Below are 20890 nucleotides of genomic sequence, written 5' to 3' on the forward strand. Positions count from 1 at the left end.
GTTTGTCTTTTTTTGTCTCGAAAAATAAAAATGTAGGATTGAAAACAAATTTAATTTGGTTGTATTACTGCTGAACTTGATTCTTAAACTTTACTGTACTCTCGCAAGTTGGGTTAATACCAGTCAGTAAATTTTTCCCAGATTAGCCTACCGTTTGATTTTCACACTAATAATTTGTTGTTTCATTTTTGTACACAAAGTTACATATGGATCGTTTAGTTATTATTATAGTGTTGTTGTTAATCTTGTTTTTTTAAATAATTCCATTGAGAAAATCAATGGCTATTACATGTCAACAACTACCGGTTGAAATCTCCGTGTTTTTATGTTTTATATATTTGAAAAGGGCAAAATGTTAATACAAGATTGTTTCTCGGTAAACACAGGTATTCAGGAAGCAATATAGCTGCAATCAGAAAAATCCTAAGCTATGAAGGAAAGCTATACGTTTGGCCGTTGTTTACGACTCCGTTGAATACAGCTTGAATTGGAAATGAACGAATGTACGTTATACAGTACTCATGTTTTATTTTTATTTTACTAATAGATAAACGCCGTGGTAGTTTTCACAGTCCCTGGAGTATTTGAGTTATTATTTCTTTTTGCTTCAGCAATTCAATAAAATAACGTTCGATTTTGCCGATGACAGACCTGAAATTAATTAAACTGAGTGCTATATTTGTTTAGTTCTGATCGAAGTCAATGCTGTGGAAAAGTTTTCTTTTAGTATATCATCAAAGTACAAATTGTCTGTGCATCACTGAGTCGTCAGCGCATCATTGCATTTTCAAGCAAAGTAACATAACTTATAAAAATGGAAATATTATAGTATACATTCTCTTATATGTTTCCAACATAATTGTTTTAAATTTCTTGTTTGGGGGAGTATGATTTAGGACAGACGAAGCAATACGAAAGAAAACTTGGGAAATTGAAATGAACTATTCAATATAGACGTTTTCACTCTTGCCACATTCACTGCATATGGATCAACTAACGCTAAGACAGGGGGAAAGGAGCACTAGTTAAACACGTGTTACTTTAAATAGCCATAAAATAATAAAGCCTTGAAAATCTGGATAATTGGGTTATTTTAGAATGTGACCTTTGTTACCGTCATCTTTACCCTTTAGTCAGAATTAAATTGTTTTTATTTGTTGTAGAATAACAACGCAAAGTCAATTTGGTTTAACAAAAGAACGGAATCTTGTTCCAGTTTCCAAATTTATATTAGAAATAAAACGCGACAGGAAAATTTTGCGAACAAAACTATTCCGTTGGAAATTTTCTTGTTTTTCTGACTCAGCACCATTATTTCCAACAATGGCGAAAGTTATATATTTGCAGAATAAAATTATAAAATGATACAGGAAGCAATATCTCCAATAATTGGAAAAATGAAAGTAAAAAAGGAATACCAGTACCTATTTTGCAGCACTATGTTTGGGACATGTATAATTGACGTGATAATTTTTTAGATCGACTTCCTAACATATAATATTTTTATTGAGTGAATCTGAAACGAGTGTGCGTAAAAGCTCAGCAGAAAAATAAAACTCTTTGCTGCAAAAATATGATTGTGGCATATTTCCATATCACATACAAATTGCTTGATATATTCGTGAAATAAGATTGGGTAGTATTACATATCCTTAAACACCAGATATTAATGTAGTTACAGTAGATAAATAACATCGTTCAAATATTAGCAACATTGATAAAAACACTAAGGAGAATTTATACATCATGAGCAGGTTTTTCTAATGATAGGTGGTGATGAAAGTAGAAGGAAGGGAATAGGAAAATCGCAGTATTTTGATGATCAACATGGGTGATCGGTATATAGGAATTGAAAATGGAACGAACATAATACTATAGCAAATACAAAGCACAATTCCCCCCCAAGAACGACAAAATTTCTCCCTGGGGAGTTATTCCTCCACGGTTGGGAAACGTGGGCTTAACGCATGCCGTACCCTGCTATGTGATGGGTCGTAGCCTATAACATACCTAATAATAAACAAAGAATAGAGCGTTTTTTTTTTCGTTTTTTTCAATTTTGGATAGTGAGTCTTATTATTGAGAATGCAACTCTAATTTGAAGTAAGTATAATTCTTTTTAAAATCCATTTGATTGGAAATAAACTCCCTACGACTCACGACAATAATTTTTAATGTCGTTTTGTTGGATATCCAAATTTTCAATCACACATTGCTTTGTACAGGTCTGTGGCTCAAAATTCTGTTTACGATATGCTGAAAAGCGATGTTCCAATATGTCATCAAATGGATGAATTTACCAACTATCAAAGAAAATGGTGCGAAAAAAGAATTTTCGAATTACACTGGAAATTTGGTAAGATATTTAAAGATGATATAACTAATTGTTATCAAATATTAAAACTGCAAACCTTTTGAAAGCGGATCATATCAATTGTGATCGCTTATGATTATTACGTTAAAAATAAAAATACTTCCATAGCATTTAATTTCGAATGCTTGGTGCAATCGATTGCTACACCCTAATGTCGCATATTCGGTAAAACAAGGTTCTCGGATTGATTATTGAAAAGTTCCCTTCAGAATGAATATTAAAGGTGTTCTGAAATCTTATTTAATTTTTGTTAAAATTTACATTCCATTTAACCTAAAAGAAAATATGCCTCCATAGTTTAAGAGGGTTTGTGTTTATCTTAACATGTCCAATTGCACCTTTTGTACTTTGGAAATTATATAAGCTTATTATTAATTTTATTTTTTGTAAACTACATACGCTTCATATAGCGGATTTGTGAGTAATTTGGTAAAATATTTTCTCGATGGAAAAAGAAAGTTGCGAGAACTTGACCCAAAGCAATTGATGTTTGCTCATAACAATAAAGTAGAAAGACTGGTGAGACACTCCCTACTCTTTTTATTCAATAGTATTTTGAAAATTAAAAGTTAATTGTAACGAATTTTAAACAAAACTTGATCTTCTGAAATGTTTTTCGTATAAATACTGAATTATTTAATTTTTATCAAATTTTAACAAGATAATTTTTCATTGTTTGAACCTATTAAATATGAATGTGATGAACAAAACTTTCTGTACAGACGGTGGTGAAGACGTCAAAACGAATGTGCAGGTATTATGGCAAAAGCAATAAAATAAATGTTGGATGTAAAATAGAGATTTTCGCGTGGTTGCTGACGAATTACGACAGGCCTACGATGAAGCGATTCAAATTCGAGTGTCGCGTCGTGAAATTCTGCAAGGGGAGCTAGAAAGATCACTTGATGATTCCCAACTTGTGTATCTCTCAGCATCTCCTGATTAGTGTAATAAAAATCTAGAAGCTGGCATTGTCGGGACACGTTCTAGAGAATGCACCGTAACCGGCACTGGACCAGGAAGTTGTGAGCATCTATGTTGCGGTCGCGGTTACAGAACAAAGTTGATCAAAGTGAGACAAAGCAGGTGTGATTGTGTGTCAATTAACGACGGGGATTGCAAGTGTGATAGATTGGTTCCTAAATACATATGCAAATAATTAAATCAGAGCATTCTTCTCTTTTGATACAATCACAAAAAGGTCTGCTTATATATATGAGAAGACACAACATTGATTTACGTCAACAAAGTATTTTTTGTTGATCCCAATTCTGATATAATATTGTATTTATAATGGAACTTTTGCACCCGCTGAACTTGAAACAAAAAATAAATAAACAACGAAATAAAACGTATGCTTTGGCATAAGTTCCCTTCATCGTGATTTCGAAACTTGTTCAAAATTTGCAAAAGTAACATTGAGTTGTAATTTTGATTTTGCTGCAAATGTACAATTGTGAAAAGAAATTGTCGGGCAAGTCGAATTTTTAAATAAAAATATTCTATAAGCGGGAAATCTTTTAGGTGATTTGTCAGTACGTTATTAGCATTAGTAAATATTTCAACATAGAAACGATTCATCAAATATTCCATTTATCTAAACGTTCGTGTTCCTTCTCACTTCTCTCACTGGTTCGCAACTTCGTATTCAACAGCATCAGATTGAGATAACTATAATCCATAATTTCCTCAGGTCCATCAGTAATCGTTGGTAAAGTGAGAAACAAAGAACCCTGAACTATTGTGCCGTGTCATTAAAAGCCGACACACTTAAATATTCATAACTTGGATTTATTCAGACTCCACCTCACATTTGAACCCATGGCAATTGCACCTGCATACTATTGCACTTATGTATTTTTTTTGTTTGTTTTACGGATATTTGAACCCATACTAACCCTAACCATGGGTTTTAGCACCCGCATATAGATTGAACCCGCGGATATACGCATGGGTTCAAATGTACGTGGGTTCAAATGTATGGTCATCAATATAACAGTTCATTGCCCTTGCGTTCTTCTACTGTAACGATGAGTCATTATTTCAATTCGTGTTGGAGCGAGGTCGTCACGCAGGGAGTTAGTTGGTCGCGTGATAAAAATTTATCTAAAGTTATCTTATCTACGGTGACAGCACTTCTGAACCTACGCCGAACGCCGAATTTTTCAGCGATGATGATTTTTCTGTTGCGCAAAATATTCAGTCCATGGACGATACGAGTATAAAAAGTTGTCTCGCCATACTCAATAATTTTCAACGTGAATCGCCGTTGCGCCGAGTTACAATAAATGAAAGTATTACTATTCTGAAATACTACATTCTTTGTACGTAAAAATCCTCGGTATACTGCCTGATTATAATAATAATTGATTTAAATTTTTGCGATCTTGGTTTAAGATATTTTTAGGCAATGTCCATATCCCTTATCAGGTTCGAGGTTACAGAATTCCTCACCAAAATATCGCTAGGCTGTGTTTGAATAGCCGTCGCAACCCGGGTTAGCGCCGTTGCATTTGACACAAAATATAGGATTGGTAAATAGGCTATTGGCTGGAAACTAATCGAAACAATCCGGTTCGGATTTGCAGAATTCTTCATAAAAGTATTTCCTCGAGTATTATTTCGACGACGACGTGGGGAGTTGGCTATTGTTTCCTACGTTTTTGATATTGGCTGAAAATCGAAACCTAAAATCTCTAATCGAAACAAGCCAGTTCGGGTTTGCAAAATTTTTCGAATCGAAACCCCAGTTTCTGTTTTGGGGAATCCGCTAACTTTCGATCGATAAGTCTTTGGTCTCTTACCGATATTTTCGTTTTACATTTCATTGTTTCTTATTATTTTAACTGCAGTGTATATGAAACAGTGAATTCAATCCCTGATAATTCGGCGCTGCACGAACAAAAAGTTGAGAAACTGCTTCCATATGGTATTACATATAAGTTCTTTTATTATATTAAAACCGGAAGAAACTTTGTTATCACCGTGCTAGCAATTTAATGAGCAATTACCTGTAATTAGTCGAAGACAATACAGCTTGGTACTCAATCACTTCCCTAAGATTATGACTCAATGTTTCTCTAAACATCCACAACAGAGAAATTTCATAAACAAGATTCAGTTATTTTTTCATAAACGCAAGCATGATGTCCATTTATCACTTACATAATTAGAAGTTAAAAATCTTACAAACACAACTGCACTGAACGTTGTTTGTGGATTTTCAATAATGTGTTGGTCATTTTAATTACAAACTGTAAATTGAAAAAGACACATTGATGAAGATTTTAGTTATAATAAAATAAATTGAATATAATATTTTGATCAAATAAAAATGTTACTACAGTGCAGATTGGTAATGAACGCAGGCAAACATTTCTGTTCGAACAGTGGTTTCCAACCTTTTTTGGCATTTCTCGCTTGACGTATTTTTAAGCTCTTAATTCCTTTTCTGCTATAAATAAAAACAGTTTGTATTAGTTATTCAATCTTTAACTGAGCATTTGCTCTAAATAGGTGTAACCTGCACTCCGATAGAATAATACCACATGCTAATAAATAGTGAAGTTTATTCCCCGAAGACATTCCTGATCGAAATAGGTTGTATTAGAATAGTCAGCTTTATCGTTAAATATTTCAATATATGTTTATTTCAATATATGTCGATTTAAGGTCGGCGAATGTTGATGGACAGGTAAAGAAATCTAACCAATAGCGACACTTGGCATTTTCTATCCTCCAAAATTGATTCAATATATAAAAAAAATATAGCGCGATCATCCGGATTTTCTAGGCGTCATTTCAGAAAGCTCGCGAGCTGTGTGGAGTTTATATACTTTTGGATAACGTTACAATGGGCAAACTGCATCCCGTGACGACTTTTTTCTGCAACTTACGAGAATTTCAAGCAAATAAGTGTCAAATTTCAAATCATTTCGCTTGACCTCAATGACTGACATTAGTTTCCAGTCAATCAGTCGAAGAATTGAAAAACGTTTAGGTATCTACAAATATTTTTTTTTGATGATATTTTTATTATGACTGTTTAGAATCGATTTTGCATTGTAAAATTTTATATTACGTCACGCATTGAGAACAGACCAGCACACTCGGCATACATGTTGTTTTGTTCACCGAGAAACTAGTAGGGTGGGGCATTTTCGAATGCCTGATGAGAGTCGAATCGACTATTTTTTTCGAATCGAGTATAGAATTACTACAATCAAATGTGACTCTTATACTGTAATGGTTTCTTCTGAGTTTTGACATATGATTTACTGAAAACGTCAATCCATCAATCGGTTTGTTCGCTGAGCTATCTACGGTGACAGCACTTTTGAACCTACGCCGAACGCCGAATTTTTCAGCGATGATGATTTTTCTGTTGCACAAAATTTTCAGTCCATGGACGATACGAGTATAAAAAGTTGTCTCGCCATATTCAATAATTTTCAACGTGAATCGCCGTTGCGTCGAGTTACAATAAATGAAAGTATTACTATTCTGAAGTACTACATTCTTTGTACGTAAAAATCTTCGGTATACTGCCTGATTATAATAATAATTGATTTGGGCTAGTGGATAGGCTGTGTTTGAATAGCAGTCGAAACCTGGGTTAGCGCCGTTGTATTTGACACAAAATATAGGATTGGTAAATAGGCTATTGGCTGGAAACTTAATCGAAACAATCCGGTTCGGATTTGCAGAATTCTTCATAAAAGAATTTCCCCGAGTATTATTTCGACGACGACGTGGGGAGTTGGCTATTGTTTCCTACGTTTTTGATATTGGCTGAAAATCGAAACCTAAAATCCTTAATCGAAACAAGCCATTTCGGGTTTGCAAAATTTTTCGAATCGAAACCGCAGTTTCTGTTTTGAGGGATCCGCTAACTTTCGATCGATAGGTCTTTGGTCTCTGACCGAAATTCTCGTTTTACATTTTATTGTTTCTTATTATTTTAACTGCTGTGTATATGAAACAGTGAATTCAATCCCTGATAATTCGGCGCTGCACGAACAAAAAGTTAAGAAACTGCTTCCATATGGTATTACATATAAGTTCTTTTATTATATTAAAACCGGAAGAAACTTTGTTATCACCGTACTAGCAATTTAATGAGCAATTACCTGTAATTAGTCGAAGACAATACAGCTTAGTACTCAGTCACTTCCCTAAGATTATGACTCAATGTTTCTCCAAACATCCACAACAGAGAAATTTCATAAACAAGATTCAGTTTTTTTTTTCATAAACGCAAGCATGATGTCCATTTATCACTTACATAATTAGAAGTTGAAAATTTTACAAACACAATTGCACTGAACGTTGTTTGTGGATTTTTAATAATGTGTTCGTCATTTTAATAACAAACTGTAAATTGAAAAAGACACATTGATGAAGATTTTAGTTGTAATAAAATAAATTGAATATAATATTTTGATCAAATAAAAATGTTACTACAGTGCAGATTGGCAATGAACGCAGACAAACATTTCTGTTGGAACAATGGTTTCCAACCTTTTCTGGCATTTCTCGCTTGACGTATTTTTAAACTCCTAATTTCTTCTCTGCTATAAATAAAAACAATTTGTATTAGTTATTCAATCTTCAACTGAGCATTTGCTCTAAATAGGTGTAACCTGCACTCCGATAGAATAATACCACATGCTAATAAATAGTGAAGTTTATTCCCCGAAGACATTCCTGATCGAAATAGGTTGTATTAGAATAGTCAGCTTTATCGTTAAATATTTCAATATATGTTTATTTCAATATATGTCGATTTAAGGTCGGCGAATGTTGATGGACAGGTAAAGAAATCTAACCAATAGCGACACTTGGCATTTTCTATCCTCCAAAATTGATTCAATATATAAAAAAAATATAGCGCGATCATGCCGATTTTCTAGGCGTCATTTCAGAAAGCTCGCGAGCTGTGTGGAGTTTATATACTTTTGGATAACGTTACAATGGGCAAACTGCATCCCGTGACGACTTTTTTCTGCAACTTACGAGAATTTCAAGCAAATAAGTGTCAAATTTCAAATCATTTCGCTTGACCTCGATGACTGACATTAGTTTCCAATCAATCAGTCGAGAAATTGAAAAACGTTTAGGTATCTACAAATATTTTTACGTGATGATATTTTTATTATGACTATTTAGAATCGATTTTGCATTGTAAAATTTTATATTACGTCACGCATTGAGAACAGACCATCACACTCGGCATACATGTTGTTTTGTTCACCGAGAAACTAGTAGGGTGGGGCATTTTCGAATGCCTGATGAGAGTCGAATCGACTATTTTTTTCGAATCGAGTATAGAATTACTACAATCAAATGTGACTCTTATACTGTAATGGTTTCTTCTGAGTTTTGACATATGACTTACTGAAAACGCCAATCCATCAATCAGTTTGTTCGCTGAGCTATCTACGGTGACAGCACTTTTGAACCTACGCCAAACGCCGAATTTTTCAGCGATGATGATTTTTCTGTTGCACAAAATTTTCAGTCCATGGACGATACGAGTATAAAAAGTTGTCTCGCCATATTCAATAATTTTCAACGTGAATCGCCGTTGCGCCGAGTTACAATAAATGAAAGTATTACTATTCTGAAATACTACATTCTTTGTACGTAAAAATCTTCGGTATACTGCCTGATTATAATAATAATTGATTTGGGCTAGTGGCTAGGCTGTGTTTGAATAGCAGTCGAAACCTGGGTTAGCGCCGTTGTATTTGACACAAAATATAGGATTGGTAAATAGGCTATTGGCTGGAAACTTAATTGAAACAATCCGGTTCGGATTTGCAGAAATCTTCATAAAAGTATTTCCCCGAGTATTATTTCGACGACGACGTGGGGAGTTGGCTATTGTTTCCTACGTTTTTGATATTGGCTGAAAATCGAAACCTAAAATCCTTAATCGAAACAAGCCATTTCGGGTTTGCAAAATTTTTCGAATCGAAACCGCAGTTTCTGTTTCGAGGGATCCGCTAACTTTCGATCGATAAGTCTTTGGTCTCTGACCGAAATTCTCGTTTTTCATTTTATTGTTTCTTATTATTTTAACTGCTGTGTATATGAAACAGTGAATTCAATCCCTGATAATTCGGCGCTGCACGAACAAAAAGTTAAGAAACTGCTTCCATATGGTATTACATATAAGTTCTTTTATTATATTAAAACCGGAAGGAACTTTGTTATCACCGTACTAGCAATTTAATTTGCAATTACCTGTAATTAGTCGAAGACAATACAGCTTAGTACTCAATCACTTCCCTAAGATCATGACTCAATGTTTCTCTAAACATCCACAACAGAGAAATTTCATAAACAAGATTCAGTTATTTTTTTCATAAACGCAAGCATGATGTCCATTTATCACTTACATAATTAGAAGTTGAAAATTTTACAAACACAATTGCACTGAACGTTGTTTGTGGATTTTTAATAATGTGTTCGTCATTTTAATACCAAACTGTAAATTGAAAAAGACACATTGATGAAGATTTTAGTTATAATAAAATAAATTGAATATATTATTTTGATCAAATAAAAATGTTACTACAGTGCAGATTGGTAATGAACGCAGACAAACATTTCTGTTGGAACAATGGTTTCCAACCTTTTCTGGCATTTCTCGCTTGACGTATTTTTAAACTCCTAATTTCTTCTCTGCTATACATAAAAACAATTTGTATTAGTTATTCATTCTTCAACTGAGCATTTGCTCTAGATAGGTGTAACCTGCACTCCGATAGAATAATACCACATGCTAATAAATAGTGAAGTTTATTCCCCGAAGACATTCCCGATCGAAAAATGTTGTATTAGAATAGTCAGCTTTATCGTTAAATATTTTAATATATGTTTATTTCAATATATTTCGATTTGAGGTCGGAGAATGTTGATGGACAGGTAAAGAAATCTAACCAATAGCGACACTTGGCATTTTCTATCCTCCAAAATTGATTCAATATATAAAAAAAATATAGCGCGATCATGCCGATTTTCTAGGCGTCATTTCAGAAAGCTCGCGAGCTGTGTGGAGTTTATATACTTTTGGATAACGTTACAATGGGCAAACTGCATCCCGTGACGACTTTTTTCTGCAACTTACGAGAATTTCAAGCAAATAAGTGTCAAATTTCAAATCATTTCGCTTGACCTCGATGACTGACATTAGTTTCCAATCAATCAGTCGAGAAATTGAAAAACGTTTAGGTATCTACAAAAATTTATTTGATAGTATTTTTATTATGACTATTTAGAATCGATTTTGCATTGTGAAATTTTATATTACGTCACGCATTGAGAACAGACCATCACACTCGGCATACATGTTGTTTTGTTCACCGAGAAACTAGTAGGGTGGGGCATTTTCGAATGCCTGATGAGAGTCGAATCGACTATTTTTTTCGAATCGAGTATAGAATTACTACAATCAAATGTGACTCTTATACTGTAATGGTTTTTTCTGAGTTTTGACATATGATTTACTGAAAACGTCAATCCATCAATCGGTTTGTTCGCTGAGCTATCTACGGTGACAGCACTTTTGAACCTACGCCGAACGCCGAATTTTTCAACGATGATGATTTTTCTGTTGCACAAAATTTTCAGTCCATGGACGATACGAGTATAAAAAGTTGTCTCGCCATATTCAATAATTTTCAACGTGAATCGCCGTTGCGCCGAGTTACAATAAATGAAAGTATTACTATTCTGAAGTACTACATTCTTTGTACGTAAAAATCTTCGGTATACTGCCTGATTATAATAATAATTGATTTGGGCTAGTGGCTAGGCTGTGTTTGAATAGCAGTCGAAACCTGGGTTAGCGCCGTTGTATTTGACACAAAATATAGGATTGGTAAATAGGCTATTGGCTGGAAACTTAATCGAAACAATCCGGTTCGGATTTGCAGAATTCTTCATAAAAGAATTTCCCCGAGTATTATTTCGACGACGACGTGGGGAGTTGGCTATTGTTTCCTACGTTTTTGATATTGGCTGAAAATCGAAACCTAAAATCCTTAATCGAAACAAGCCATTTCGGGTTTGCAAAATTTTTCGAATCGAAACCGCAGTTTCTGTTTTGAGGGATCCGCTAACTTTCGATCGATAAGTCTTTGGTCTCTGACCGAAATTCTCGTTTTACATTTTATTGTTTCTTATTATTTTAACTGCTGTGTATATGAAACAGTGAATTCAATCCCTGATAATTCGGCGCTGCACAAACAAAAAGTTAAGAAACTGCTTCCATATGGTATTACATATAAGTTCTTTTATTATATTAAAACCGGAAGAAACTTTGTTATCACCGTACTAGCAATTTAATGAGCAATTACCTGTAATTAGTCGAAGACAATACAGCTTAGTACTCAATCACTTCCCTAAGATTATGACTCAATGTTTCTCTAAACATCCACAACAGAGAAATTTCATAAACAAGATTCAGTTTTTTTTTTCATAAACGCAAGCATGATGTCCATTTATCACTTACATAATTAGAAGTTGAAAATTTTACAAACACAATTGCACTGAACGTTGTTTGTGGATTTTTAATAATGTGTTCGTCATTTCAATAACAAACTGTAAATTGAAAAAGACACATTGATGAAGATTTTAGTTATAATAAAATAAATTGAATATAATATTTTGATCAAATAAAAATGTTACTACAGTGCAGATTGGCAATGAACGCAGACAAACATTTCTGTTGGAACAATGGTTTCCAACCTTTTCTGGCATTTCTCGCTTGACGTATTTTTAAACTCCTAATTTCTTCTCTGCTATAAATAAAAACAATTTGTATTAGTTATTCAATCTTCAACTGAGCATTTGCTCTAGATAGGTGTAACCTGCACTCCGATAGAATAATATCACATGCTAATAAATATTGAAGTTTATTCCCCGAAGACATTCCCGATCGAAAAATGTTGTAATGTTGCTTTATCCTTAAATATTTTAATATATGTTTATTTCAATATATGTCGATTTGAGGTCGGCGAATGTTGATGGACAGGTAAAGAAATCTAACCAATAGCGACACTTGGCATTTTCTTTCTTCCAAAATTGATTCAATATATAAAAAAAATATAGCGCGATCATGCGGATTTTCTAGGCGTCATTTCAGAAAGCTCGCGAGCTGTGTGGAGTTTATATACTTTTGGATAACGTTACAATGGGCAAACTGCATCCCGTGACGACTTTTTCTGCAACCTACGAGAATTTCAAGCAAATAGGTGTCAAATTTCAAATCATTTCGCTTGACCTCAATGACTGACATTAGTTTCCAGTCAATCAGTCGAGAAATTGAAAAACGTTTAGGTATCTACAAAATTTATTTGATAGTATTTTTATTATGACTATTTAGAATCGATTTTGCATTGGGAAATTTTATATTACGTCACGCATTGAGAACAGACCATCACACTCGGCATACATGTTGTTTTGTTCACCGAGAAACTAGTAGGGTGGGGCATTTTCGAATGCCTGATGAGAGTCGAATCGACTATTTTTTTCGAATCGAGTATAGAATTACTACAATAAAATGTGACTCTTATACTGTAATGGTTTCTTCTGAGTTTTGACACATGACTTACTGAAAACGTCAATCCATCAATGAGTTTGCTCGCTGAGCGTTCAAACACAATGATAAACATGTTACAGCGATAACTAAATGTACAATGTCACATGTCCAAATTGCCTTCTAAATATATGGCTTCAGGAAACCAAATTGTAGAATTCACCTAGATCTTTGTCGGACTGAAAAAAAATGACGGCGATTCAAAATTCTCGTCTGAACCGATTCGAATAATTTACTATCCGATTTTATTTGAATATTCGATTCGAAATGCCCAGCCCCAGAAACCAGAGATTCAAATCTATCACAATACTATGCGCTCATCAAAAAGTCTGTGCGACGTCCAATAACTTTTGTTGAGACTATTCGGCCAGCAAATATTCAACGTTTGAAACATGCATTGTTTTAAAATTACAATATAGTTATGTAGTTTGAAAATTAGGTCATAAAAGTAGCGAACATGAGTGATTTTTCAATACAGTATATCAAAGGAAAATCAGGCAGAGATGTGGAAGAAGAGTTGGCATCGCGTTCATTCATTAGGCATACATGTTTATAAACTTTAATAGGCATAAGATACACATTAACCATCACAATTTTGCCAAATTTAATTAAAGGCAGCCAATTATTTCGTGTAAAGGCACCAAAACTTTTATCCGTGATAATTCGGCGCTGCACGAACAAAAAGTTGGGAAACTGCTTCTATATGGTATCACATATAAGTTCTTTTATTATATTAAAACCGGAAGAAACTTTGTTATCACCGTACTAGCAATTTAATGAGCAATTACCTGTAATTAGTCGAAGACAATACAGCTTGGTACTCAATCACTTCCCTAAGATTATGACTCAATGTTTCTCTAAACATCCACAACAGAGAAATTTCATAAACAAGATTCAGTTATTTTTTTCATGAACGCAAGCATGATGTCCATTTATCACTTACATAATTAGAAGTTGAAAATTTTACAAACACAATTGCACTGAACGTTGTTTGTGGATTTTTAATAATGTGTTGGTCATGTTAATAACAAACTGTAAATTAAACAAGACACATTGATGAAGATTTTAAATATAATAAAATAAATTGAATATTATATTTTGATTGAGTAAAAATGTTAATACAGTGCAGATTGGTATTGGACGTTTTGAGCAAAGATTCCGAATGAAATTAATATATTGGTAATAATATAATTGCTGACAAATAAATTGGAAGTTCTTAACAGCAGTTGCAACTCATGTGGTGAAAGTTGTTATCTATTTTTGTAAACACATTTGGTGAATAAGTAAAGTGCTCTCCGTTGCTGAGATTCTGTTTTTGCAAATCTGCGCAAGCGTATTCAGACGTTATGACTCATATACAGCAGACAGCCATTTCTGTTAGAACAATGGTTCCCAAACTTTTTTGACATTTCTCCCTTGACGTGTTTTTATGCTCTTAATTCCTTCCTACAAATAAAAACTGTTCGTATAAGGTATTAATATCCAACGGAGCATTTGCTCTACATGTGTATAACCTGTACTCTAGTACAATAGAACTAAAATAAAAATATTAATAATAGCACATGCTAACAAGAGAGCTATGCTTCAATATATGGACACGTAACAGAAAATACTACAGTCTACAAATATATTGACACCAAGCGAAGCAGTACTGCAGTAGTTCACCTTATCTTTAGCATTTCCGGTACCGGTAACCTTAAAAAACTTCCGAGTTTCGAGTAGCAAGGATTTTCGGAACGCCGTCACGATTGGCGGATTAAATCCGTATTCCCATATTAACAAGTGATAAAGCGAAATTTTTGATGAAATATTAGCTCTCACAAGATTCATAGACAATTCAGGAATAAATAAAAGTAATAGCCTTTTGGCAAAAAAAATTAAACCTCAACCACTGAAAATTTCAAAGCTGGTCCAGTATTCGAAAAGGAAAGCGATTTTATCATGACGAAAGAGAAGAAAAACAACAACACAATTAAAACGATCTTTATGTACAATGACGTGTCAAAGAAATAGTGAAATTTGTCCCCCGAAGATATTCCCGGTCAAAAATGTTGTATTCGAATAACTGTTAAATATGTCAATATATGTTTACTTAACTATGTTGGAGAAATAAGTTGGATTTACGTGAGCTATAATATTCATCCAAGGTCTTTGAGTAAATTTTAGAACACGATTTGGCTGTTTGCTAAGCCTAATTAAATCACAACTAGTAGGGCTGGGCATTTTGAATCGACTATTTGAATCGAATAGTAAATTATTCGAATCGGTTCAGAACGAAATTTCGCATCGCCGCCATCTTGTTTTTTTCCTTTCCGCCAATTATCGAGATAAATTTCTCAATTTTTTTTAATAAAGCCATATTTTTTCAAGGTAATTCTGACATAAGACTCTCTCCTGAAAATGTGTGATGAAAACGTGTTTTTTAATACAAGAAATACAAGAAAAAAGTTACATACAATTATATATCTCCCAAGTATTCGAGATTCATCTCATTGTACACAATGCAACAAAAATATGAAGCACAAGCAACCCCACAATCAAAACGAGTCAAAAACAAACATAAAATTTCATGTTTATGAAACTACAGAGTCTCAGATTTCACAAAACGGAACACGAAGTATCTCACCATAACCGTATGGAAAACATTAGGTACAAAGTTTCTTTATTCGCGTATCATTACGCATCACATTATCCTTCCATAATTCCTTCCTGTGTTAAAATTTGATGAAGCGATTAAAGAAAAATCCAGATAGATTTTTAATGACGAAGTTCCCGAACTAGAATACGGAATTCTATAAAAGGGACAATGCAAATATTTAGCTTCACTTCACCTCTCAAAGACGAAGAAGATTCAGGTGAGATTTTGGGAAATTTGTATTTTTTGAATGGAATAACTTCCATGTGCCAAACAATCCTTGCTTTTTTCGTGTTTAATTATTTGAAACGACAATACATATTTAATTTAATATCATTTAATTTCAGAAAACAAAATCATGAAAACCGCAATCATTCTAGCTTTGGTAGCATTATTTGTTGCTGATGTCTCAGGAGGATGGGGAAGCTTTACAAAGGCCATGAAAAAAGCAGGTTCAACCATGATCAAAGCAGCGAGAAGTCCGTAAGTAATTTATTCACACATTCAATACGCATTTATGTAATAACGTATTGAGTATTTTTGCTTTCAGAAATTTCCAAAAGTCAGTATCACGATTTTCAAATTGTAATTGACATCTTTCATGCTTTACCAAATCTCGAGATTTAAGTTATCCACCGTCTATCTATTATTTATTCACTTTCTGCTTTTAGAACTGGTAGAGTAATATTGACACACGCAGCAAAACTCGCGTTCGGTGATGTTCGTGCAATTAGAGAAATGGTGAGATTTAATTTATTTCTTGAATATTTGTGTACGACAACGAAGTAAAAACCTACACAAAAATGCGAAAAAACTACACAGATACCAGATTCTTCAAATATTTGTCTATTCAGCAATAGCGATAAAGAGTTGAAAAATTTATTTGTAAAAAAAATCGAGATTTCACATCTGCGTCAAATTGTTTTGATACATTCAAGTATTTGAAATTAATTAAAATATTATTTAGTGTCGTTGATTTTTTAAATACTCGGACGATTGATAATCCATGCATTTATTTTTACAATTAGAAGTTTTCAACTGTAAAACTATATCATATTAGTTACATTCGCAATTAAACAATGCATTCATATTTTTCCAGGACGATGCTGAAGTCAGTCAAATGTTTGATGCAATTCAAATGATCAGAGAAATGGACGACGGTATGTTTTTAGATTAAATCACAGAAAAATAAAACAAACATAGAAAATAGCCAATTTTAAAGCATTCCTTCTCTAGACAATATTTATCTTGACAGAAATTTAAAAAATATCTACAAATATTCTAACGATTTCAAACTTTTGAAGATTTATATATAAATAAGACAATTAACTGACCACCCTGCCTTTATGTGATGGACATTTTCTCTATTTTTTATAAATTTTGGTTGTATTATTTTTCTACTTATTCATCAGTCAATCTAGTATAATATTCAACATAACTTTTTAGAAAGTATCATTAAACTATAATACCGTTTCAGACGAATTCCTCGCCTTCGCAAAAGCAGCGAACATGGAAGATTTTGAATAGAGAGTGACAAAATGGAGTAAAGACAAAAGACTAAAGAAACTTTTTTTGAAAATATTAATAATATTAATTTGCCAAACCCATCTTGTTTAATCATTTAAATACTTTAGATACGTTAACAAATATATAGTATAGAATAATATAGATAGTTAATAACAAATATAAATCGTCGGTTTTGATTTTAGCTGTTTTGTCTAACTCTTTGTCTTTCAAATAAATGGAAGTAATCTGGAAATATGTGTGTTATCAATCAATAAAAATAGTCGAGTTTTAATTTGAAATAGGTAAAGTTCACCGTAGCAAAGAGTAATAATTGCGTTTTTGAATATGTCAGGACTGTATTACATATAGCTAATGCTGGAATAGCTAGCAATTGACACTGTAGGCCTGTAGGGTGCTGTATCGATTTACAAGCAATGTATAGTCCAGGGTTTCCCAAACTAGGGGCCGCGAAACGAATTTTAGGAGCCGCAAAGAGAACACCAATTTTATATATCTATTGCACTTTTTCAGACTCTTTATTCGAAAAACAATTAATAAAAATAGCCTACAACAAAAATTTTGCGATTCCGAATGAATACATCACCACACCGTGTTTCCCCGAAAATAAGACAGTGTCTTCAATTTTCTTTCCAAAATAACGATTGAACTTATTTTGGGGGGATGTAGGGAATAACGAGATTTTTTAATATACAAAATATGAATACTGATTTCCATTTACTTATTCAATAGCACGTTTTCATTTAAAATACCTGCTGAATACCCGCCATTTAAAACTTGCAAAAAATTTCTTGCTATCGAATCAGTGGTTCTCAAACTTCATTGTATTGTGACGCCCTGAAAAATATGCTCAAGTTACTACTTTCCGTGAAAATACGCATTGATACCTTTCAATAAAAGACCTTTTATGCAATGAGTTTCATATAAACGAACAAACAAAACCTAAGGAAAGTCAGTAAAATCACATTTAATGGGCCATGGTAGAAAAGCCTGCTTTATATTTATAAATACGAAATTGCAAAAGGGATGGGAGTGCGCAACGCTTTTTGAACCAAGGAAAAATAATCTTTATCTACAAAAAACCGAATTTTCAGAATTGAAATATTTTATTATAACACCATCACGTACTTTTGCGACGACCCAGCAAAATTGAAACGACGAACTTCCACGGAGATAGGTAAAAAAAAAGCCTTTTTTTAAAAGGGAGGCGCTTATATAAAAATCATTTTTAAATTTCAGCCATGGTATATTTTCGGGGAATTATTTTTTATTTTTTTCCCCCGAATCAACGCGTTTGCATAACAATGCACATTCTGATCGTAAGGCCCGATTTGCGGATGATTGCATAACAATGACGGCTTTAATCGCTAAGCTATCGGTCCCGAAGGCGATTTCATTTATTCCGAATGTTTTATTGTTTCTCATTATTGCAAATGATGTATATATGAATCAAATTCATTTTACCGTTCTATATTGTTTACTTTCCGTTACGTAGGGATCTATTGTTACGTAATAGAAGAGGTAAACCCCACATACTGCAATTTCTTACACTCTAAGAAATGTTCGGTCAATTTTACCTTCATTTTAAGGGTAAAAATTTAAAAAATGGTGTCGACAACCCGATTCACAGAAAAATGTCGATAATAATTACCGTGATTGGAGGCGTGGCGTTAGTCGATGTTGCGCGCGCACACTGGTAAGGGAGAGCAGCCAATCAGACGGTATATTTCAAACGAGTAAATTATAACGCGCCGTTTTTTTGTTGCTTTACTCCCTAATTGTTCCGTTCGATTGACGAATTCCAGACCTTTGGACTTTGATAAGGCGATATTATGTACGTCAGTCCACGCCAGTTATATCTAAGTTGCTCTTGTTATTTCCGAGTTAGCAGTATCTCTGTGTGGTAATGCAGCTTGGATTCAGTAATGTCAGTGTTGGTGATGTGTTGTTTAGTGCTGAATATTAATGTATTGTTCAATGTGATTCTAGTCAAGATCTACCGTAGCAAATTATTCTATTCAGCTATACAGCTATACCTGTATACAGTTCTGCAGTTATACCAGTACAAGGTTGGTTAGACCAGCGTACGTCAGTACATCCATGTTACAGGGTTATGTCTTTGGATACTTAACACAGCCTGAACTTGATTCGTATTTCCAATAAGTCTCCATTTTTTTGGTACCAGGGTACTGCAGTAAACTGACAAATGCAGGAATCTGGGAATAGAAATACGACATGCCCTCTTTACAGAAATAGGCCTTCCGACTTTGAAATGTTGGTATCTAATTACTGAAATAAAATAAGGGAAAAATATCAAAAAACGCTTCGTGACGATCGCAGACCAAGACTACATATATCCGTCTACAGGTCTATATACTGATACTTGGAACAAGAGACTGGAAGAAAGGGTGATGTTAAACCATCACTCTGTTACTGCATTAATATCTGAATACACTGTCAGACTATAGCTTAAGAATATGGCTTTGGAATATTATACAGGCTTGTTGGATCGTCACCAAATGTATCACCTGGTGTATTCACGAAGCGTGATTGCTACGTTCGACAGCGATGGCGCCAGTACAATATCTAGCTGTTGAATTCTGGCGTCGATGGATAAAAGAGTACCTGCCAACAACAACACAAAGATCAAAATGGACGAAAGGGCGTGATAACTTCAAAGTCGACGATATGAAAACCGGCACAAATGTTGTCAGACGACCCATTACTAAACCGTGTCAATTTCTAGAAGACCAAAAATAGTGGATCGAATTAATGTTTCATTTACAACGTTTAATTTGTTAGAATATGTTCCCTGGGTCATATATTCGGGTGGGGGTATGTTACGTTGTAAACGTACGTTGTTTACAATTTCATCGTACATTTTGCCTCTGTATGCAGTGTAAATATTGATCATTAGATAAATAACTAATGATCAATATTTACTCAAAATAATTTCTTCTCAGCAAAAGTGTAGGGTAGTGACTAGTGAGTGTTATTTCCTAATATGTAACCCTTGAATATTCTACTCGCAGATTTATCTTCTGTTTTTCAGGTCGTTTGTGATGACCAATTCAATGGCTAGCTTATTGAATATGAAGGGTGTATACATCATCAAAATTGGCAGTCTGATGTGTTATCTATGATAAATTTGAATTGACAACAGTTGTGTTACATTAAGTAAATGAAGAAATGATCCTGTGAAATACCAATCCTAATTCCTTTGTCCTTGCAGAAGTCAATATCTAAGATTGAAAAAAACCTTACCCATAACCTTGGTAACCAACATATTCCTATTCCCCGTTGTCCGATTTTAATTAATTATAATTACTTATACTGTTACTTGTACCTTTAAATACTTATTACAATCTGGACTATAATTTTGCAATAATAGGCTCTAGTTTGGGGAATGAAGTGGTCTAGCCCAGTGGTTCCCAAACTTTTTGTACCATCGCCCCCCTATAGTAATTTATACAACTTCATCGCCCCCCGGCACTGCAAAAAAATTGAAAGTCTGAAACGAATATATTACAGACCAAACGAGGAGACAAATCATAGTTTATGATGTTTTTTAATGAGATGGATGTGCTTGGTGTTCTTCAGCGAGTTTTTATTATATCTAAAATTACCCCGTTTACTGATGGAAAAGCGATTTGGTTTTAATAGCAATAGCTGTACGGCTGAAAACCCCTCTTTCGCCATATCAGAGGTCGGAAATGAAAGAATTCAGGGTTCTACCTCCTCAAAAACCGCC

General features: G+C 33.8%; 1 protein-coding gene across 1 annotated transcript; it reads left to right on the top strand.

Moving 5' to 3' along the window:
• Positions 1-15711: 15711 nt before the first annotated feature.
• Positions 15712-17374, top strand: LOC120340204 (uncharacterized). Its single transcript, XM_039408497.2, has 5 exons — positions 15712-15835; positions 15963-16098; positions 16287-16356; positions 16715-16775; positions 17093-17374. Exons 1-5 carry the CDS (start codon positions 15787-15789, stop codon positions 17140-17142), a joined length of 366 nt encoding a protein of 121 aa, XP_039264431.2. The 5' UTR covers positions 15712-15786; the 3' UTR covers positions 17143-17374.
• The last annotated feature ends 3516 nt before the right edge of the window (positions 17375-20890 follow it).

Source organism: Styela clava, chromosome 9, assembly GCF_964204865.1.
Source record: "Styela clava chromosome 9, kaStyClav1.hap1.2, whole genome shotgun sequence".
In the NCBI taxonomy this organism is placed as follows: domain Eukaryota; kingdom Metazoa; phylum Chordata; class Ascidiacea; order Stolidobranchia; family Styelidae; genus Styela; species Styela clava.